The sequence below is a fragment of the Phacochoerus africanus genome, chromosome 5 (assembly GCF_016906955.1).
Source record: "Phacochoerus africanus isolate WHEZ1 chromosome 5, ROS_Pafr_v1, whole genome shotgun sequence".
Taxonomy (NCBI): Eukaryota; Metazoa; Chordata; class Mammalia; order Artiodactyla; family Suidae; genus Phacochoerus; species Phacochoerus africanus.
In genome coordinates this window covers 124,693,745-124,717,830 of record NC_062548.1, presented here as the reverse complement: position 1 = coordinate 124,717,830, position 24,086 = coordinate 124,693,745, and the positions used below count along the sequence as shown (strand labels likewise).

Genomic DNA, 24,086 nt, shown 5'->3' with positions numbered 1-24,086 from the left:
ATTAAAGCAATAGAAAACAAAACATGAACAACAACAAAAGAAAGAGACAAAAAAATAAAGAAAGAAAGAAAAAAAAAAAAGGAGTTCCCGTCGTGGCGCAGTGGTTAACGAATCGACTAGGAACCATGAGGTTGCGGGTTCGGTCCCTGGCCTTGCTCAGTGGGTTAACGATCCGGCGTTCTGTGAGCTGTGGTGTAGGTTGTAGACTCAGCTTGGATCCCGAGTTGCTGTGGCTCTGGCGTAGGCCGGTGGCTACAGCTCCGATTCAACCCCTAGCCTGGGAACCTCCATATGCCGCAGGAGCGGCCCAAGAAATAGCAACAACAACAAAAAGAAAGAGACAAAACAAACAAACAAACAAACAAAAAACATAAAGAAAACAAAACATGAGACAAGTGCTCCCAGGAAGGAATACCTCAAAGCAGAAATGTAAGAATAGATAAAGCTAACAGATAGGTAAAACAACAAAAAGTCACAACCAGACAAGAGGAGGAGAAGCAAAAACTTGCAGAACTGAAGTGGGGTCACTGAAGTGTAGACAAAACAAAAACAAAAATACAAAGCTATGAAGACAAAATGAGATGATGCATGGGGCAAACAGCCAACACAGAAAATATCAACAGACACAGAGATCAGAAATGAGAAAAGCAAACAAAAAAAGGGGGAAAAAACAGATAGAATGGTTAGACAAAAGAACTAAAGGCAACAAAGGATATGCAACACTTGTGTAACTGAAGACCTCAAAAAAGAAAACTAAACAACAGAACAGAAAATATTTGAAAATGAAATAAAAGAAAACATCTAAGAAACAAGACAAATTCTACATAAAAGCACTGTGGGAGTTCCCACTGTGGTTCAGCAGATTACCAACCCAACTATTATCCATCCATGAGGTTGTGGGTTTGATCCCTGGCCTTGTTCAGGGGGTTAAGGATCTGGCATTGCTGCGACCTGTGGTGTAGAGATCACAGACATAGCTCCGAGCCTACATTGCTGCAGGTGTGGCACAGACTGGCAGCTGCAGCTCCCATGTGGCCCCTAGCCTGGGAACCTCCATATGCCATAGGTGTGGCCCTAAAAAAGAAAAAAAAAAAGGCAAAAAAACGCTATGTATACCAAGGTTAGGATCAAAGAATTTGACATTCTGGTTAAGTTAGAGAATTTAACATATGAAAATCATAAGTAGATACTCAAGAGAAAAAAGATTTTACACTAGGCTAAATTTTCTTTCAAACTCAAAAGTTAGAGACAAAAGAAATATAAATAAATGGTCCTTAAGACATGAAAAGATGTTAACTACATTCAGAAGTGAAATGCAAATTAAAATTACACTGAGGTATATATATATTTTAAAGGAAATATATCCATCAGCAAAAAGAATCTAAGAAAATAACAAACTACTTAGGCTGTAAGGAAACAAGCACTCATTGCTGATGGGAGTGAAAAAAAGGATAAGCCCTAGAAAGAGGAATCTGCCAAAATGGAGTTTACCCTATTAAAACACACACACACACACACACACACACACACACACACAAAACACCTCTAAATACAGACAAAATGATCCACGTACAAAATTATTTCTTGTGCACCATTTATAACAGCAAAAGATTAAGTTAAAACTTAAAAACTCAACCATCTACCAGTAGGGGAGCGTTAAATACTGTGAAACACACACACACACACACACACACACACACACAAAAAAAAAAAACAATGAGAAAATACCTATGTAATGACATGGAAAGATCTACAAAATACATTATTCAGTCAAAGAAAGCAACCTCTCCTGGGATAGACCATGATGGAAAATATTTAAAAAAAAAGTATAGATGTTTGTGACTGAGTCACTTTGCTGTACAACAGAAATTGGCACAATACTGTAAACCAACTATACTTTAATAAATAAAAAAAAAATATTAACAAAGAAAGTAACCTAAAACATTTATACAGTGTGCTTTTCATATCTGCAAGGATAAAAAATAATAGACACTCATATCTTGCATTTGCATAAGAAACACTGAAAGCATATTTAATAACTAGATAAGTAAAAGTAAAAAGCTTTTCCTTGCCTGCCTTTTTATACTCTTCCCCTTTTCTTCCCAGTGTTTTTGAAAACAGTATCACTCCTCTTCCCCGCCTTGTTTCTTTGGTCTTCTTTAGGGCCTCACCCTCAGCATATGGAGGTTCCCAGGATATGGAGGTCGAATCGGAGCTGGAGCCTACGCCACAGCCACAGCAATTCGAGATCCAAGCCGCGTTTGTGACCTACACCACTGCTCATGGCAACACAGGATCCCTAACCCCACTGAGCGAGGCCAGGGATCGAACCCGTGTCCTCATGGATGCTAGTCGGGTTCGTTAACTGCTGAGCCATGACGGGAACTCCTCAAACTGGTGTTTTTAAGGCCCTTAACATAAACTGCCATAATGGTTTTCAGAAGGGCCTATTAACAATAACATCTAACATATTATGTATTTTATATTTTCTGTTTATTATGGGTTATCTCATTTAATCTTCATAACTCAATATGGTAATTACTATAATTATACCTATTTTATAGATGAGAAATTTAAGGTTCAGGGAGATTTTAGATAACTCTCCGAAATCACTTTAGTAGGTAACAGAATTGCAGTTCAAACAGAGGTTCTCTTGCTTCAGAATCTGTGTTCTAAAGATACTAGAGCTTCCATTTTCACTAGTAATATAAAAATATCCATTTCACTGAAATCCAGCTGACATGAAATATGTTTTTTCATCTGTTTATGCAAATGATTCCTAATTGTTTTAATTTGCATTTCTTTGATTACTTGTGAAACTGAATATTCTCACATCTATATGAATCTTATAGATAAAAAAATTGGCATTTATATTAAAATGTCATTCTATAATAAGTTCTGTAGTAATTCTGAAGGAAAAATAGTTTATTATTAATAATACATGTATGAAAGACTTGTTTAGCTATAACTATACACCAAAGCAACAATCCACCCAAATGTAAGATTTATACACAAACATTATTTTTTGTCTCAACAATATATATATGGATAATATCATAAAGTAGAAAAACTAGCCATCGCTTACCTCATTATTTCCTCTCGATCTCCATGACTAGCATGTTCTGCCTGTATCTTCTGTCTTAATCTATTAATTTCTTTGTCTAGAATTGATGCAGATTTTTTTACTTCTATCCGCTCTGGGCAGATTTGTCTTGCTTGTGACATTTTCTCCTAAGATAACAGATGTTTAACTTCTTTGATATTACAATTCACTGTACTACTTGTGCCAAAATATGCAAAGTAAAATTCTGAACTGTGTTTAAGAAATTTATTTTAATTACATTTAATATCAATGTCGTTTCTCTCAGCTTTATATTCAGAATACATTCCAGAGCCATCAAAAATCTTCAAGAGAAAATTGCATTAGTGTACACAACTTTAAGAATTTGTAAGATCTCCACAACCTACTAGCGAAACAAATGTCAAGCAGCAATTACGAAAAGTTTGGCATCCAGGGTGCTCAGGTCAGACACAGCTTTCCGTGTGTTTTAGTACCCAGTACTTATATTCACACCATTCATATAGTAAATCTTAAACAGGCAAGGCAGTGGGTTAAAGAGTTTAAATTATTTTCCTAAGACAGGTAAAAGCAAAGCTGTAATCCATTTCCAACTGTGGCTTACAGTTGTCAGCAAGGGTTATCTAGAAAGTGGGAGCTGAATTCCAGCCCAGCTCACACCCAAGTTACTCAGAGGCAGGAGTGCCTTTTTCTGACATAAAGTGGCTATGCACATGCCAAGCTGGGCATTTAAAGAGCTCTTTTAGAGGATGGAGTGCCATTTTCCAAAGCACTCAGAGGCAGGAACTGCCACAGTCCTGCCTACATCTATGTCATGTAGGACTACGAAGCCCCCATACTTTGAGAGTCCCTAAGTCTTTCGTCTGTTTACTCACCCAAAACAGCTGTTACTTCATACAAAACAGACATTCATCAGATAACTCGTCTATGTTTGGAAACATGACATAAAGGAAAATACCTTAATAATTATGACTAAGGTTGTAAACGAAACATTAAAAAAGATGGATAACCTCTAGTTCTTTTTCTTTCATATCTAGCTCCCGTTTCTTTTTATTTAAAGTATCCAAGTGTTCTTTTTGCTTGTCTTCATAATGCCGCTTCCCGCGTTTTTGGTTATCCACTTCAGAATCGGCAAGGTTTAATTCATCCTGTTTAAATAAAACCAAAATAATCTATAAAGAAAAGACTGCTTTAAAAAATCATCAACATAGATATAAACTAACTGACAACTCAGTAAAGAGGACAGGATTATGCTGCTTAAAGAGGCAAGTGTGAAGGGGCTCAGGTCTGTGTCTCAGTAGAAGTGAGGTGTTCCCCAGATTAAGAAGTCACATTATCATCTTCCAGTTCTTAAATGAAGTCTCCATTTATTATGATGTTTTCAACTTTATTTTGGTAAACAAGGTAGCTTCATGAGAAGCCACATTAGCCTGAAAAGACTTAAAAACAATGCAAGTGATAGAAGTTACAAAGGTAACTGACAGAGAAGCCAAAGGGGTCAATTACATCAGGAAAGATTTGTGCTGGTTAATCGTTTCTCCTAAGCACCTTTAGAAAGACTTGACTTATAAACTTGGATGAAAAGAACTATGGGTGTTGATGTTCTTTTCTCCACGTTTATCATGGTTTTTGCTTTGTCCTTGTATATTTAACAAATTTATGCCCAAGGTAATATCAAAGTTAAAACTAAAAAGGAACCGAAAGAGTATTTCCTGTAACTTCATTTTGTTGTTGAAACAGAGACCTAGAGATATTAAAAAGCGACAGTGGCATTCACCTTGGTTTTGGGGTGAGGACTAAAATGGATTAGATCTAAAGTTAAACTCTGTAGCCCTAAATCTGTAGAATTTCTAACCTTCAAGAAAGCACAGCCTTTAAAGAAATAGACTTAACGATTCACAATAGCCAAGACATGGAAACAAATGTCCACTGACAGATGACTGGATTAAGAAGGTGTGGTACATAATACAATGGACTACTACTCAGCCATAAAAAGGAACAAAATAATGCCATTCACAGCAACATGGATGCAACTGGAGATTATCATACTAAGTGAAGTCAGAAAGAGAAAGACAAACACCATATGATGTTACTTATCTGCAAAATCTAAAATACGGCACAACCCCATCTACAAAACAGAAAGAGACTCACAGACATAGAGAACAAACTTGTGGTTGCCAAGGGGGAGTGAGACAGACTGGGAGTTTGGGGTTAATAGACACAAACTATTACAGTTAGAATGGATAGACAACAAGGTCCTACTGTTTAGTACGGAGAACTATATGCAATCTCCTTGGATAGACCGTGATGGAAAAGAATATAAAAAAGAATGTATATACATATGTATGTATAACTAAGTTATTTGCTATATAGCAGGAATTGGCACAACATTGTAAATCAATTACACTTTAAAAAAAGAAAAGAAAAAAAAGGCTAAGATGCTAGAAGGGACAGAATCATTTAAACATTTTATTCTCTTTGATGCCTAACTAATAATTTTAGTTATGTAATAACAATAGATAAATTGCTACAATACATATTATAATCACTTGTTGCATATAACCCTGTATCAATAAATTTTTAAATTATATTTTAAAAATATAAAGCATTAGATCCTGGAATTTTTAAAAGCAGAGTCATCCTCAATCCAAACAAACAGTTATTATCTCTATTAGAAGCTGAGAGGCCCTCCTATTTCAATAATGCAGATCATCTATCACCATAGACTTGATGTGGGTCACACTCCCTGTACAAAAAATTTGAATTGCAAATAAAGCATTAAGTTTGTAGTATAAATCAAAACAAACGGTTCAAAGTGAGAAAAATATTCCCTAGCCAAGATATCAATGGCTACATATTTGAACTGAGTATCCCACTCCTCAGCACACCTCTGACACAAGATGAACAAATGTCCTGACAGCAAACAGGTTACATCTAGAAGCTGCTAATACATCATGATGACAGTTTCTGAGGAGTTAAATTATTTTGTTAGCCAAATCTTCTTGGTCCTGTTGGCTAGTGGCATGTGATATCGCAAAGGAAGACCCTCTTGGCTCCTGGCTGACTGCATGCAGAGTCACTGCAGGACTCACCTCCCGGCTTTCACTTGTGTGCAACCAAGACAAAGAGTTAAGATCAAGAATTACTGCCTTCTGCTCATATTTTCTGCTCTTGCACTTATCTACAGACTCTCAATTCCAGGATTTGCTTTAACATAGAGGTCCTTAAGAGGACAAAAAACAGCTTATTATTCGTTTTCTGATTTTAAGTTATCTGGGATAATTTAAATGTTAATTATTTTTCTACATTGTCTTAGCAAACTCCATCATTTTGATTTTAAGGTACCCTGTTCAATCCTTCAGTCATTTAATGCTTTTCCCTTCCTTACAACTTCATTATTAAAGTTTTATATTCTTCCTAATCAGTTAATTCACCAGTCTATTTTCCTATTTTTCATTCTCATCTCAAATAGAAAAAAACAAAACCACTCTGCATTATAACAGCAGGCAGGAATCACCACACTGTAGGAAGGCCACCACGAACACGAAAAATTTGTTTCTATGCAGCTGCTCCTCTAACTTCCTTTAAGAAATTATTTTTTCTAAAATTGCCAATGGAGACAATTACAGTAAAGTTTACATGCACGTAAATTCTTTTAAACTTTTAAAATATCTAAAAACATTCTGATTCAAAGAGGGTAATTTTCCTGCACAATATTCCTCTCCTTATTAAAACATGCTATTAATTCTTTTCATTGTCTTATAAATAAAATTTGAAGTTCTGAGAATACTGAGCCAGTCATTTAAAATGAGAATAATAAGCTACTGATAGCGAAGCTATTAAACAACCTAGTGAAATTTATAGAATTTAATTGTTTGTTAAAATTTATTTCCCTAAATTTGGTTTCAAAAAGCATTTGTTTTCTTTTGTTTATTCGTTTGTTTTGTCTTTTTGCCTTTTGTGGGCTGCTCCCACAGCATATGAAGGTTCCCAGGCTAGGGGTCTAATTGGAGCTGTAGCCTCCGACCTATGCCAGAGCCACAGCAACACAGGATCCAAGCTGCGTCTGCGACCTACACCACAGCTCATGGCAATGCCAGATCCTTAACCCACTGAGGGGGGGCCAGGCATCGAACCTGCGACCTCACAGTTCCTAGTCAGATTTGTTAACCACTGAGCCACAACGGGAACTCCAAAGCATTTTTTTTTTTTTTTTTTTAAAGAAGCCAACTGAATTCAGGCTGGAATTATAATGCAGGTATGTTAATAAGTAGGAATTGGGTGGCACTTTATTTCAAGTTGGCTTTTATATCAACTAATCCTTCAGCTATTGAGGAAAGGTGGGGTAAAAGAACAGGCAAACACAGAAACAGTACAGACAGACAAGCTGTCCCACAGACTCTGGTTCTAAAAGTAGAAACAAAAAAATCACATAATAAAAAGGGAACAAAAGCTAAAATCTTCCAGGAAGACAGAAATTTAGCAATTTATTCTCCTTAAAAGCATTAGCAGAAATACTTAATCCTAATTGATCTGATGATGAAAATTTGGTTTTCATTGCAGTTTTGTATGATTATAGCTATATTTAACCATAAATTCTATTAGGGTAATATCTAGCAAATACACTGTGGATATAAAACTAAAACATAAAAAACACCTATGTCAGAATAACAATAATATATACCTTAAGTGGATCTGCTTGTTCTGACAGCTGATTAATTTTCAGTTTAATTGCATCATATTTGTTTTCTGCTTCTATTTTCAGACTTTTAAGATATTCCATATGTTCTTTTTGTTTTTCCATATTTTTCTCAACTGTTTTCATTTTCATTTTATTTTCATGAGCTTCATCTTCCTGGTAACATTTACAGAGCATAGAAAATTAATTAAAATACTTAAGTTATCAAACAGAAAAACAATACAAACAATTCTAGAAAAGGAGACACTATAGGTTAAAGACAAATACAAAGAATATTAGGATATTTTCATACTCTTAATGGTAAATTAGGAAGTAGAAGAAATTAAGTTCAAAAATAATAAAGGATTACATTTAGAAGACAAACTGTGTGCTTGAGGTCATAATTAAAAGGAATAATCTCTAGCTACTCACTTTTTCTTTCAAAATATAGTATATATAGATACCTATCTTGTGCCAGACAGAAGCTGAGTAAACAAAAATAAATCAAGACATAGTCCATACGCTTAAGAAATTTAGTCTACCAATAAAAGGAATTACAGTAGGAAAACACCAAGTAGAAAACCAGATCACTAATAAAAAATAAAGACAAATTCTCGTTGGATTAAACTCTATTGGTGCAGAGATTTTATCTGCTTTGTTCACTGTTGAGTCCCCCAGCATCTAACATGATGTGTGGTACAGAGTAGACAATTGATAACTATTTATTCATTTTAACAAGATTCTGCAATCTATCTAATTCACTACTTATAACAACTCAGGAAGCTAAGCTGAATGTCATAGAAAGAAACCTAAAATAAAGTAAAATAGAGTAACAAATATGTGGGGTTTTTCCCCATGAACTTGGAAAAAAGAGAATAAGGCAAAGAGATCAACTACAACTGACTAAAAGATATCACTAATACTGATACTGATTAATTCTGAAAAACACTATGCTAGGTAGTTTGGTTTGAAAGGATACTGTTTAGATGCACAATTAAGCTTTGACAAAGTTTCATTTCATGTAATTGAAGACAAAACTAATTATTATGCACGCAAGCTATGTACATGCAAAATATTAAGGAACTTGAAGGCCATACACCAGGTAGTTTCGATCTTATTTGTAAACGGAGACAGCAATTATAAAAAGCAGCCTCAAGCAAAAGGATTTTTTATAAAAAAGCTGACAGCAGATATTCTAAATCTAAATGATGGTTTTGTCCTTTAACATTATATTTAAATTGAAGAAAAGAATCTTACCAAGGTTGCAATATCTACAGACTGGTGCTCTTCTATATTCTCAAGTTCCCGAATTTCAGAAAGACATTTTCTGATTTTCATCTTTTGAAAAAAAAAGTATTCAGATTTTAGTAACATAAAAACAAATGAGAAATAAAAGCCTAAAAGGCTGTATTCACCGACAAAGTTCCACTGTATTATGTTATAGAAGGATTCCACAGTTAATGAAAGAATACATTAGCATTAAGTGAACCAAGGGAAGTTATGTATAAAGCCTGCTTTTATCACTATAATTGCTAATCCTTTCCCATGCAAAACACATGTAAGCCCTCCATCTTTGCAGTTAAAATGATGGCAACGTTGAGTCCACCAAGAAAATATTTTCCTAAAACATCCAATCTCAAGTTACAGAAATACTACTCTACTCCAGTGGTTCTTAAAATCCAATGCCAGTAGCTCCTGGGTATCTCTGAAACTCTTTCAGATGGTCTATGAGATCAAAACTATTTTCACAAAAACACTTAAGATTTTTTTTTTTTTGTCTTTTTGCCATTTCTTGCGCCGCTCCCGTGGCATATGGAGGTTCCCAGGCTAGGGGTCGAATTGGAGCTGTAGCCACCAGCCTACGCCAGAGCCACAGCAATGCAGGATTCGAGCCGCGTCTGCAACCTACACCACAGCTCACGGCAACACCGGATCGTTAGCCCACTCAGCAAGGGCAGGGATCGAACCCACAACCTCATGGTTTCCAGTCGGATTCGTTAACCACTGCGCCATGACGGGAACTCCTTAAGACATTTTTTAAGACCACTTTTACTATCAATTTCTTCTATGTATACAGGAGGTTTATAAACTCTATGATATTGCAACAGACTGATTACAGAAGCTGATACGCCAGTTTAGATGAATTTTATTAAGCCAGATATTAGAGATTTACAAAAATATAAAATGTCAATCTTTTTACTAAATATTTTTGGTTTTGGAAAATACAGTTATTTTTCATAAAAATGTTAACACATAATCTATTTGTGTTTTTTTAATGAATTAATATTCTTAAGTTTTGCTTTAATTTTCAATAGTATAAATACCTATAGATAGAACCCATATAAATGAAAGCTTTTTTTAGACTTTTAAGGGGTTTGAGGCCAAAAAGTTTAAGAACTACTCTTCTAACTAAATGAATGATAACAACTTAAAAATAACTTGGATGTGATTAAGTTGAGAAAATGAAATGTCTTTTTACCTTTAATTCTTTATAATGCAGTTGACACCTTCTAAGAAATTCTTCATTGCGTTTAATATCCTTTTCAAGGGCACACAAATGTTGCTGTAAATTCAGTATCTGGGCTTTTTTATTTTCGACCTCATTCTCCAAGTCACTTAATTGAGAAGAGAAGGGAAAAAATACTTTAAATCTACTTCTAAATATTGTAAGTATTTAGACCTTTACAAAGAAAGGCTTATTTATAAAGGCTTGTTTGCAAAACCATATTCATTCACACCAGCTCTCTATTCCTACTAAGTGATTCATAGCATAAAAACACAAGGATTTCAAGAAGCATCTTCTAAATTGGAATATTTTACTTATTTCATTGATGTGAAATGATTTATGTGTGATTTATGATATGATTTATGTGTGGCGGGCATTGTGTACAGTGATAGAATTAAGACATAAAGGAATCAAACAAAATGACAAAACAACGAGGAAATGAACCATAACATTAAAATGTAAACAGGACACTACTATATGCCCACAGTAGTATGGGAACCTAAGCCTGAGTCTGGGAGAAGTGACAACTGACTTGTGTTCTCTGACGTTTTCCCCAGCTAGACCAACTAGAGGAGATAGAAAATACAAAAAGGCAAAGAGCAGTGAAAACAAATTAAACTGATAGTCAGCTTAACAGTTTTGAATGTGGGGAGTGAAAGGGAAGGAGGGAAGGAAAAAAAAGAGTTGGAAGGTAAGGTCAGCAGATATTAGAGCCATAAAGCCTCTCCACGCTAGCAGAGACAGCTGTCTTTGGATGTGATCTTTTTCCTGCCTCACTGACTGACGCATGTGACTCCCAAAATTGTGTGCCTGGTGGAGAAGAGTCCACTTGTGCAGTTAAAGGCAATTTTTCTCTGATGAAGAGTGTAGGTCAGCTTTCATTAAGATTCGTATTTCCCCACATTTTAACATCTCTGAATTTTCAAAACATCTTCCAGCCTGTGGTTCAACTAGAAGCATTTTTTTTTTTACTGATATGTAAAATAATAAAGCATGTTAAATTGGATGAACTATTATAATTGCACTACCGTGTAGAATGCTCAAATTTTTTTTTCTAAATCAATAAATGTTAGCTGACTGAACAAATGATAAAATGAGAAAAGGAACAGAGTAAATATGGTATTTCTGGTAAAAATGGGGCCAGATGTAAAAACTCATGATGGCTCTGCAGGCTTTAATAATGAACCTTTATTCTATCATATACAAATCTATACCTTAATTAACAAACAGTAATTTTGCTACACAAAAAAACAATTTACCCAATAAATAAACCTTGAAATTTAGAGCCATAAATTGCATGTTAATAAAACAATGTCAGTCATTTGGCAACAGCTACTAAGTAATTTAAAATTCCACACACCCTTTGACTTAGTACTTTCACCATTTAGAATTTAACCTATGCACATATTTTCAAAACAGCCTGTGTCCCTCCACAGGGAACTGGTTAGTGACATTACAATATAGCCATACCAAGGGGCAGCTCTAAATGTGCTGCTATAGAATGATCTCCAAGATAAAATACTGAGAGACAAAGCAAGATACAGAAACCACGTGTGTACCGCTACACAGTGCAATATGAATGAACCATGAAAACATTATACTAAACTGGAATAAACTGGACATAAAACTGCATATTATGGGAGTTCCCATCGTGGCGCAGTGGTTAATGAATCTGACTAGGAACCATGAGGTTGTGGGTTCAATCCCCGGCCTTGCTCAGTCGGTTAAGGATCCGGCATTCCCGTGAGCTGTGGTGTAGGTTGCAGACATGGCTCGGATCCTGCGTTGCTGTGGCTGTGGTGGAGGCCAGCAGCTACAGCTCAGATTAGACCCCCTAGCCTAGGAACCTCCATATGCCGCTGGAAGCAGCCCTAGAAAAGGCAAAAAGACAAAAAAAAATTGCATATTATGATTCCATAATATGATTCTGAAATATCCAGAATAGACTAATCCATAAAGACAAATTCAAGATCAGTGGTGGGGAGGAATGAGAGAATAACTACTGCTGGGTATGGGTTTTCGTTCTGGTGTGATAAAAAATGTTCTGGAATTAGAAAACAGTTATGGTTACAAGAAAATCTCTAAATTGTACACTTTAGAGTGAATTTGATGGTATGTGAATTATATCTCAATTTTAAACTGTTCTGGAAATATATATGAAACTGTTTTTACTTTTGAGAGAAAGATGGGGCAGAGGGTCTCCCTTTTCATTGCATACTTTACTGTTTAAATTTTCTCACCATATGCATAAATTACTTCATTATTATTATTATTCTAATTGGCTGTACTCATGGCATGTGGAAATTCCAGGGCCAGGGATCAAACCTGTGCCATAGCAGCGACCCAAGCCACTGCAGTGACAGTGCCGGATCCTTAACCTGCTGTGCATCAGGTGAACTCCTACTTATCTATTTTTAAAATGTCAAAAGGGACCATGGAGAAATGGATTATGAGCTACTTTCGTTTTCTAATTTATATATTTCTGTATTTAAATAATACCAGTGAATGTTTTTAAACTTCCAAACATCAGACTGGTTCAGGCCCAAACAGATGATATAAATATCACTTAAATATCATCAGAACTTAGTATATTTTCCATTAATACAGTTTATCAATGTGGGAAACAATTTTTTTAAAATTTTTTAAAAAACTAATGCTCACCTGGTTTTAAAACAAAAGCTCTGTCCACTACACACTGATGCAAATACTTTTAGCTAGGCAATTACTGACTTCAAAAGTAAGTATTAAGCAATTGCTACTAAAATGCTAGAACCAAGGATCCTGATTTGCTGATGATACACTGACAATCTTTCCCAAGAATGTTATACTTTTTAAAAGATTTAGGACACAAATGCATTTTTTTTTTTTTGGTCTTTTTGCTATTTCTTGGGCCGCCCCTGCGGCATATGGAGGTTCCAAGGCTAGGGGTCCAATCGGAGCCGTAGCCACCGGCCTACGCCAGAGCCACAGCAATGCGGGATCCAAGCCGCGTCTGCAACCTACACCACAGCTCACGGCAACGCCGGATCGTTAGCCCACTGAGCAAGGGCAGGGACCGAACCTGCAACCTCATGGTTCCTAGTCACATTCGTTAACCACTGCGCCATGACGGGAACTCCACAAATGCATTTTTTGTTGAAATAAAAAGGATGAATTACATGGAATAATACTACCATATTGCTTACACATTTGCATTTATGTTTGCCCTACTATAAAATTTAATCCTGCCCATTTAAGAATTAGAAAGGCCTGGTTTAAGTGTCATGGTACAGTGGACAAAAATTTGTCACTTTACAGGGCACTTTTATACAGGCGCTTTCAAACGTCTATGGACTTTCATCCATCATTTCACAAAGACTCAGCAGCAATTTAAAATGTATGCTGAGTGCTGTTAACAGCAAGCTGCTGATCATTCAATAGTTTGCTGCTGCTAAGAAAGAAATTTTACTAAACTTTTGAGTATTCACTATGGTTATTTTCCTTTATGCTGCTCTCACCATCATACAAAAATGACTAATATTATTTGAAAACCAGCTATCTACTTCAAAAAAACCTCATTTTTCTCTCTACATAAAAGCCATTTAGAATACTTATGCTTTTATTCAGTTTTCTGAGATTGTTCTTTTATTTAAGAACTATTTGAGGTCTCCTAGGTCATTAATTCAGTTCCATCCCATCAACTCATCAACTGACAGTTCAGTTGGGAAAATCATGGTTTTTTTGGTACCAAAAATTCTTTTTGCATGCTTTTGGATCTCACGATGTCCAGCATTTTACTTTGTCTCCTCTAGCAGCCTATCTGCCTAGGCACGTGTTCTCATTGTCCCAACTGATTCTCCTTTCAGAACACTGCCACTCAAAGCACCAGTCAGAGATGTAACAAGGACCTTGGGCCAGAATGTAAACCAGCACACCTGTATTCTCACGGAGAAAAGATAGCAAAGCTAAACAGTGATACAGCAACGTAACTGATGTATACGCTGAGTTAAACTTACCTCCTTGCAGACAAGTAATAATGTGCAGACCAGTTGGACAAGCCCAGAATACTGTTGTTAAAGTGACGATGGAAAATGACCATCAATCTAGAATTCTACATCCAGCTAAATGATCTTTTAAGATCAAAGAAGATTTCTCAAAATTCTTTACTGATGTAACTGCTAATAGAGTAATACAAATGAAAATGAACCCCCAAAGAAATAATGGGAATAATATAGAAAAGCTACACTGGACACCAACCTTATTTCAGAATCCACATCTCTGCTTAGAAACTTGGGTCTTGTATTTTCAGATGAATAATAACGCCCTGCAAAAACCTGATCACCATCAGCAGTAAAAGCTTCTCTACAGTTCTTGGGTGGCTTTGGAGACTGCATTACTGCACGAGCTACAGAATTATTCTAAAAGAATAGAGGGGGAAATAATATTTTAAATTATGTCAAAGCATTACTGCTGCACGCAATTTCACAATGCTGCCTAACTTTAAGATTCAAGTATTTTTATTTAAACACTCAAATGAAATAATTCAATGAAGATAAATAAAAGAATTTAAAAAACAATTTTCAAGATTTGAAAAATTAAGCTAGTAAGAGTTTTTAAAACATAGGAAACAATGCTTTATGACAAACTGATACATTTTACTTGTAAATTCTAGTACTGCTATCCATTTAAAATTTTAAATTATTTTTAAGTATCTTTTCACATGAAAAATATCTTTTCATAGAAAAATAAAATCATTTTATTTTATTTTAAAAAATAAAAATCTTTTTCTAAATGACTTTAATACCCTAGAAAAGATGTGAGTGAATAGCAAATTCTAGTAAAATATTAATAAACTGAAATATGTAGGGAAAGTCTGGAAATGCTTAATATTATACTTCCCAGAGGAAGTAAAGGGGGGATTAGGCTTAAGTGAGGCCTAAATCAACCTCCCTTGGGTCAGACTTTCACAAGAGGACTTTATTATTTTCTTTCGAGTATCTGTCTAAAATACAACAGGGCCAACCCCACAAAAATTACGATATGAACTTGCAATATACAGACATACATACACTTGGATGACTGACACCATTATCTCTCAGTTACCATTATCAAGAAAAACGGACTCTGCCTGTATTGATTACAGATTTGTTTTGAATTTCCTTGTCTCTTCTCAGCAAATTTATGCCAACAGATGAAAACACAATACTGGTGATCTAATCTAACAAGTGCATAAAAATATACACACTGATGAAGAATAAACACTGATTTTACAGAGCTCAAAGTTTTAAGAAAAATAATTCATAATATATCAAGTAAAGCATGTGTTTAAAAACTATCATATAATAATATACAGTATCTGTAAGGGTAAATAAAAAATGGATTTGGTAGCCAATAAAGAATGAACTGAAAAACTTTATAGCATCATGCACCAAAAGAATATCATACATTTGTGAAATTATTTTACAAAGAAGAGCCAAGAGTTATAGTTCCCTGGGGCAGCAAATGCACAAAAAATCAGTTCTGTATATTACTCTATAGGTTTTCCTATGAGGTAAAAGCACTGTGGCGAAACATCAACAACTCTATGATACAGAAACTGAACAGGAATTTATATAACCAACCTCAGTTTAGGAAATTTAACAATAACATAAAATACAGCAAGCATCTGGCCTTACTTTGATTAGCAGCACTGTCTCAATACCTCTCATGTCAATTAGGCTATTTGCAACAACTGCATTGTCTATTTCTAAAGCTGTCAGAACCGTAGGGAACTCTGGATGATAAGCAGCTCTAGGAGACAAAAATATACAAGGATTAACTTAATCAAACTTTAATTATATACAGATTTTAAAACGAGTGGGGAGATGATAGGCAATAACAAGACATGGAAAATATGTGTTAACATTTGAAAACATCTGAAATAGGTTTATTAGCAAACATTTATATAATACTATGTGCGTGAGGCACTGGTTTAAGGACATTACAAACACAGCTGACTCTAGAACATGGATTTGAACTGCCTGGGTTCACTTCCATGAAGATTTTTTTCAATGACTATAGTACACACTGCAGGATCCTTGGGTGTCTGAATCAGCAGATATGGAACTGTGGCTACAGAGGGCTGACTATGGGACCTGAGCATCCCGAGACCCTGGTATCCACAGAGGGTCCTGGAACTAATCCCCCACAGATACAGAGGGATGACTGCATTAGCTCATTTATCCCTCAAAACAACTATTTGAGATAGATAATATCATCCTCTCCAGTTTTTTTAGATGAAGAAGCTTCAGAGAGTTTAATAAGTTTCCAATATAGTAAAACTAAGTGGGCAGGCTAGGATTTAAGCCAGGCGGCTCAGCTCTAGAACCCAGATTCTTTTATATTTTTTGTCTTTTCAGGGCCACACCCTTGGCACATGGAAGTTCCCAGTCTAGGGGTTGAACTGGAACTGCAGCTGATGGCCTGTGCCACAGCCGCAGCAGTGCCAGATCCAAGCCACATCTGTGACCTATACCACAGCTCGCAGCAATGACCGATCTTTAAGCCACTGAGCAAGGCCAGGGATGGAACCCACGTCCTCATGGATACTCATTGAGTTCATTACTGCTGAGCTACAACGGGAGTTCCTAGAACTCAGATTCTTAATCATTATGTCCTACTGTCTGTTACAATTCATAACTACAATTCCCCTAAATCTTATATTGCTATCATATATAAATGTAAAAGTCAATTAATTAAAACACATTTATTTATTTATTTTGTTTTAGGGCTGCTCCTGCGGCATATGGAAGTTTCCAGGCTAGGGGTTGAATCAGAGCTGCAGCTGCCGCCCTATGCAAGAGCCACAGCAACATGACATCTGAGCTCCATCTGTGACCTACACCGCAGCTTTTGGCAACAATGGATCCTTAACCCACTGAGTGAGGCCAGGGACTGAACCCACATCCTCATGGATAGTAGTAGGGTTCTACTACTATCTGAGCCACAAGAAGAAGTCCTTAAAACACATTTTAAATAACATTCTTACTGAGATGAGAAAAACTAAGTTTTTTATCAACACAGAAAAAATATGAGAAAAAATATTCTTTTTTTTGGGGGGGGGGGCTGCACCCTCGGGCATATGGAGGTTCCCAGGATGTGGTGGGAATCCTCAGGGGTCAAATTGGAGCTGAAGCCGCCGGCCTACACCACAGCCACAGTGCCGCAAGATCCAAGCCGTGTCTGTGATCTATACCACAGCACACTGCAATGCCGGATCCTTAACCCACTGAACAAGGCCAGGGATTGAACCCATGTCCTCATGGATGCTAGTTAGGTACGTTAACCACTGAGCCACGATAGGAACTCTGAGAAAAAATATTCCTTTTGTTTGTTTGTTTGTTTGTTTTGTCTTTCTGCCATTTTCTTGGGACGCTCCTGTAGCATATGGAGGTTCCCAGGCTAGGGGTCGAATCGGAGCTGTAGCCTCCTGGCTACACCAGAGCCACAGCAACATGGGACCCAAGCCACATCAGCAACCTACACCACAGCTCATGGCAACAGCAGATCCTTAACCCACTGAGCAAGGCCAGGGATGGAACCCGCAACCTCATGGTTCCTAGTCGGATTCATTAACCACTGTGCCATGACGGGAACTCCGAGAAAAAATATTCTTATAAATTGTAATTTGGGCACCCTAAGGAGATTCAATCTTTTAACTAAATTTAAGCCTCTGAGCTCTCAGTAGGACACTGATACCAAGCTACCAAGAACAGTAGGTATAGGAGCGACAACTGGCTAAGGGGGAAATGGCAATGGTGTTCTTAGGGATTTCTTAATTCTACAATTCCAAAGAGAAGAAACTTTGTATACACATGCTTTACACCTATTAATTACTTCATCATGTATTACTGAGCACCTACTACGTGCCAGACGCTGTTCAGAGGATGAGGAGTTACCAATAAACAAAACAGATTATAACCTTCTCTCCGTGGAGCTTACATTCTACTGAAGAGACAGAAAATTAAGACAAAGTGGCGTACAGTGATTTTTCACACAGGAAAAGTCAGGGAAAGCCTTACTAAGGTGACCACGGGCAGACACGTGAGGGAATGGGAGAGTCACGTGGGCGTCCTGAAGAGCATTCAGTGCCTAGGGACCAGCCATTGGGAAGGTCCTGAAAAGGGCTGTTGGAGAAGCCAGGGGGCTGGCTGCTGTGGGGGACGAGCAGTGGGGGTAGTGCTTCTGGACATGGGGACAGAAGAGTAGGCAGGAGGACAGATCATGTGGGCCCAAGAGGCTGCAGTAAAGCCTAAAAAGGGATGAGAACACACAGGGCATTTTGAGCTGGAGTGACGTGATCTGACCTTAACTCTGGCTGTGACACTGAGCATGTGGGTGGAAGCGAACCAGCAGCAGGAAGACTGGCCACTGAAAAACTCACCTGAGACATAATAATGGCTTGAATCAAGGTGGTCACTGCAGAAGTGTTTAGATCCTGGATATATTTTTTTAAAGTACAGCCAATAGGATGTGGGATGGCAAAAAGAAGTCTAGGATGACTGAGATTTTGGCATGAGTAACTGAGAAATGGAGATGGGGGTGACTATAGGAAGAGCAGGTTTTAGGGTGAATATCAGGAATCTGATTTTCACACATGTTAAGTTTCAGATGTCTAGTGGACATCAAAGTGGAAAATATAACTTGAATGTATTATATTCTGGAGTTCAGAGGAAAGAGTCCAGCCATAAACATAATTTGGCAATCCTCAGTGGACAGACTATTTTCAAGGCATGAAGCGGAATGAGCTCAGCAGGGTTAAGTGCTAGGAGTAGTTACACTTGGAGCAGAGGTCTGGAACCCTGACACTGGAGCTCCCCAAGTGAGGAAGAATAAGCAAGACACTAACAAAGAATACCTAGAGATTTGGGAAAACCAGCAGAGTGAGCTTCTAGGGAACAAGTGCAAAAAAGTGTCTCAGGAAGAATGAAATGATCAACTGAGTCACATACAGTGGCCAGGTCAAGTTAGTGAGTAGTATGGCAGGACCACAGGACCAAGCCAAGCAAGGCTCACTGGTGCCTTTGACACGAGCTTCTCTGGTATGTAGGAAAGGCATAAAAACTTGACTGGAGCAGGTTCAAGAAAGAAGGGGAAGAGAAATGACAGACATAGACAAGTCTTTTGAGGAGCTTTTCCTATAAAAAGAGGCAGAGTCCAAGTGAAAGTAAAAACAAAGATAGGAAAGACTAGGGGTGGGTGCTCCAGAAGCAGCAAGCAGGTTCAATGAAACAAAGCAGGGGTGAAGGGTGAGAGGAGAGGGAGTGGGAGTCTGACAGAGAGGGGACGTGGTAGGAGAGGGCGGGGAAATGCAGACTCTGGCCAGTCCACTGACATCACTGGTTTCCATGCCAGGAAGGAACAACTATTTTCGAGCAGGCACACACCACTGCTAGACAAGACTGCTCCTACCAGTTTGCTCAAAAGCATCAAGTCACAACCACCTGGTCCCTTTGCCCTACTTCGCTGGGAGGCACTTCGTATTGGTTTATATTATAATTAGCTGCATGCAGAGAGATGCTCTACAATCAATCTAGAAGAAGTAAAAGTAGGAAGGAACAGCAGCAATAACATGTCAGTGATGAGACAAGGAAAGGACACTATGAAACAGGCTCACCAAACAACAAGCAGAAAGTCCAAAGAGGTCAGGAGGGACAAAGGAAAAACTGCACATCAAATTCCAGGCAAGCAGCATGATGAGCCTGACCGGTAAGAGGGGTTATCGGACAAAATGATTTGATGATCTGAATTAAGCTTAAAAGAAATGTTTAATAAAAATGCAATTTCTAAAGCCAAGTAAAAGGAAAAATACCACAATCAAATTAAATATAGAGGAGTTTCCATCATGAGGACACAGGTTCAACCCCTGGCCTTGCTCAGTGGGTTAAGGATCTGGCATTGAAATAACCTGTGGGGTAGGTCACAGATGTGGCTCGGATCTGGCACTGACTGGCAAGGCAGAGGCCAGCAGCTGCAGCTCCGATTCGACCCCTAGCCTGAGAACTTCAAATGCCCTGAGTGAGGCCCTAATAAAGAAAAAAAATAATTAAATATAGAAAAATGCTTAAAATTAAGCCTGTTTTCAATGTCTCCAAATACAGAAAGAATATGTACAGTCAAAAAGTGACTACAAACCAACAACAGGGCTGTGAGGAGAACCAAAGTGAAACGAGTGGGAGATGAAAGCAAAGCCCACAAAAGTCTGAGAACATCTGAAAGGCAGGAGAACCAAGAAATAGTGTCACGGTAACCGAAGGAGCACAAGTTTCAAGGAAGGTATGTTTAATAGTATCAGATACCTAAGAGAAAGTAAATACGTATACAAAAAAATAAACATCTTTACACTGTATTTGGCAATAAGGAAAATAATCAGAGGAGGAGGCCAGGTAGTAGTGGGTCAAAGAGTGAATACACAGTCACCCTAGGAAGAGTTTATTTGTAAGATGGGAGACACATCAGTGACTGAGGATATTAAAAGGGGAGAGAAGTCAATGCAGTAGGAAGTTTAAGGCTCAGGAGAGTTGAAATCACTAAAAAACATAGTTTGTGAATCAAATATGCAATTGAGATTCAAGTAGAATCATCTGGAAGAGAAAGAACATCTCTTCTGTTGAGATGGCAGCAAGAACTACAGATGCAGATGTGGTTACTGGTGGGTAAAAGCAAGCTGAGTAGTTCAGTAGCCTCTACTTCCTAGAAAAAGGGCAAACAGGCATCTTTATAGGAAAGAAAACTACATTTCTCTACATCTCCCAGAAAGCTAGGTACTTTCCTAGGTATGCTGGTTGAGGTTATCTAATTAAGTCTCATGTATATGATTCATTCTAACATTCTAGCAGTGTTTCGCTATTCTTTTCTACATTAAAATACCCAATTTTTAAATTTAGCACTTGAAACACAATGCATAATGATAAAATTCTTCACAAAAAACACCCCTTCAAAATGCTGCGAGTTGACCCAAAAAATATCCTGTCAACACCCAAAAGGATTAGCATCCAACTCCCTCCACTACTGCATCAACTGGAACTTCAGCAACCTACTCTTAGAGCCAAACGTGGGCTTTGTCATCCCAGGCCTGCTCCCAGTAAATTCTAACGTCCTGTCCTTACCACAACCTGCCATCTTTCCAGGCTTATCATGCCTAGTAAATCTGTCCTCTAATTCATCAGGCCTCACTTTCTTTCCCATCTAGCCAATCACTGAACTATTTTCCCAACAGTACTTTCTCAGTTGCTTGCTTCTTTTTTTGTGAGACTCACCCTCTAAAAAATTCTAATGCGGTGTTAATTTAACAATACACACTCTCCACTCAAATTTATTAAAAAACCAAACATTACTAATGAAAAATCCTGCAGCCACCATAAGTGTTTGAATCTTAAGGAACTTTGGATCAGCTTCCTCTCTCATTCTTCCAAACCTCCTGGCCATCTCCTGAGGCCCTCGTTCTGAGCACACGAATTCACCTACTGCCAAGAAAAGTGACGTTACACTGTACAAAGTTCGCTCACCTTTGCAACCCTTCACAGGATTTTCTATAAGTCACTTGGTACTGTTACAATGGTGGCGCCAGGCATTCCTATTCATGGGAGTCCTTGCAGCAGTGCACAGAGCAGTCCGTGTAGCTGTCCAAAATTAGCGTTCTTGGTCCTCAAAGGACCAGGTGCAGCAGGATATATTCTGCATAGAAGCCAGTATCTCTCATAACCACCTCACATTTTCAAGGTCCCCATATGGAAATGCCCAATGGACAGAGTCACCATACCGGCATCCCACCAGATGTTTAGAGTTCTCCTAGTCCAGGTGCAACTAATTTGTCAGGGGTCTTTTATACCATAAGCAATGCTGTCTGGTGGCACAACTGAAATTTCACTTTTATCACATTTCAGAAACCTGGGATCAAAACTAGAAATTAACACAAGGTCAAATTCTCATGCAAACACATTACTACAAATCCCCACATACTTATTTCTAGCCTAAAAGCTCAAAGAATCAACAATTCCAAAATATAACTTATTAACTCCTCACTCCAGTTAGAAACCTAGCAGTAGCCCTCAATTCTTCCTTCTATTATACAGGTTATAGTGATTTTGCCCTAAATATCTTTTATTCTGTTCCTCACTATCAATAATGCAAATGATGGAGTTCCCACTGTGGTGCAACGGGACTGGGGCATCTTGGGAGAGCTGGGACGCAGGTTTGATCCCCAGCCCAACATAGTAGGCTAAGGATCTGGCATTGCTGCAGCTACACCCTAGGTAAAACTACGGCCTGGACCTGGTCTCTGGCCCGGGAACTCCACATGCTGCAGGGTGGCCAAAAATAAAGCCAATGCTATTTTTTGCAGAATTAACTTATGATGCTATGCCTCCATGTACACTGTATGTACATAGGACTCTATCTGCCCAGAAGGCAATTAAATCTTTCTATCACTTAACAAACCCATCAATTAGATGACTGATCATTTATTCTCTCTTCTCTGATTTCTCCCCTAATTTACCTACTAACATTTAATTACTCCCTCTTCTCAATTATATCTGCATCTTGTGATCCAGTTTTATCAATGCTGACATAGAATAAATCAGAGATAGTGTTCATGTAAAAATTTACTAAAATGGGGGACATGGCATTAGATTTGATTGAAGAAAGGAAAAAATAGAATTTATAAGAAAAAGTGGAAGTGGGAGCGAAGAGAAATTTTAAAATGTAATCTGGGAATGGAAATATATATATATATATTTTAAAGTAAAGTAACTAGCTAGCCAGCAGCTAAAAAAAGGCAGTCTGGGTATGGTGCCCTTGAGAAGGTTTTTTTAGGGTCAGCAGAGAAAACAACCACAGCTCTTCAAGAATCTGTAAACCACGAGTGCCCAGGTTCTTCCTCAGGCCCTCCCTCTTAATGTGAGGAGGTCTGCACCATCTCCCTCATCAATACAACTTCTAAGCCATAAAACATCTATTTCCCGGTATGTCTCCCACAAGAGACCTCGTGTTAAGGACCTCAAAGGCAGGGAGTATCTCTCACCTCCAATGCTCAGATTCAAATTAAAGACATGGCTTAATGGAATTTCACAAATGAGTAGTATAGATACGGTTAACATTTCAAATGTTCTCTTTCTGAGCTTGCACATGACTAAGCACAACCAGAAACAATGCTTAATTACTGATGCCTCACCTGTGTCTTACATCATACACCTCATTGCGAAATTCAGAAACTATTATCTGTGGCCGTGAGGTCCCTGGTGAATAAAACCTTTTCATCAGTGCTTGAAGCACTCTTTCATCAGCATGATTATGGCAACAATAGGCCTGCAGAAGTCCTTTTAAGCAGGATTCAATAGCCAAAGCAAGCTCAGGGTCCCGAAGACGAATGCAAGCTCCTACGAGTAAGAAAAAAATCATAAAAGGCCCATAAAAATTTATCTCGAAATATTAATGTGCTTATCTTTTATAGTAGTTCATAAATGACTTCAAAGTATAATATAAAGCAATTTAAATGATATTCTAGATCTTATTTTAACCAAATGGGAAATCTGCCCACTCCACCGGATACCCTGGGGAGAAAACCCACCAAATCCTGTGAAAAACTGTCTCACTCTAATGTAAATCAATAGTGTTTTTCCTATGTAGGTATATACTGATCCAGCCTCTGAATGGAGTTTTGAAAATCAACCCAAAATTATTTTTTTCTGTAAAACTGATTAGTATTGCAATTTTAGATTTAGAGAGGGAAAAAAATGCCTCATTTCTTGAAATGGATCCCGGTACATATCTAAATGAACAGACATTACTACAATACCTAATACAGA

The 24,086-nt window shown here is 37.6% G+C and overlaps 1 protein-coding gene across 9 annotated transcripts in view; it reads right to left on the bottom strand.

Annotated features, from left to right (window-relative positions):
* The window catches only part of SMC6 (structural maintenance of chromosomes 6), a 72,051-nt gene that overhangs the window by 13,217 nt on the left and 34,748 nt on the right, over positions 1-24,086 (bottom strand). For 8 of the 9 annotated variants that reach the window (XR_007135204.1, XR_007135205.1, XM_047782595.1 and 5 more), the window contains exons 15-22: positions 23,453-23,657; positions 15,918-16,032; positions 14,500-14,660; positions 10,237-10,372; positions 9,015-9,095; positions 7,764-7,934; positions 4,090-4,227; positions 3,086-3,231 (exon numbers count right to left, since the gene is read on the bottom strand). Coding sequence is in view for 7 of the 9 variants with exons in the window: in XM_047782595.1 (XP_047638551.1) it covers positions 3,086-3,231; positions 4,090-4,227; positions 7,764-7,934; positions 9,015-9,095; positions 10,237-10,372; positions 14,500-14,660; positions 15,918-16,032; positions 23,453-23,657 (1,153 nt within the window). In the remaining 2 variants the exon portion in view is untranslated. Of the gene's footprint in view, positions 1-3,085; positions 3,232-3,341; positions 3,406-4,089; positions 4,228-7,763; positions 7,935-9,014; positions 9,096-10,236; positions 10,373-14,499; positions 14,661-15,917; positions 16,033-23,452; positions 23,658-24,086 lie in introns of those variants that run through there. The other variant, XM_047782602.1, reaches the window with a different exon arrangement.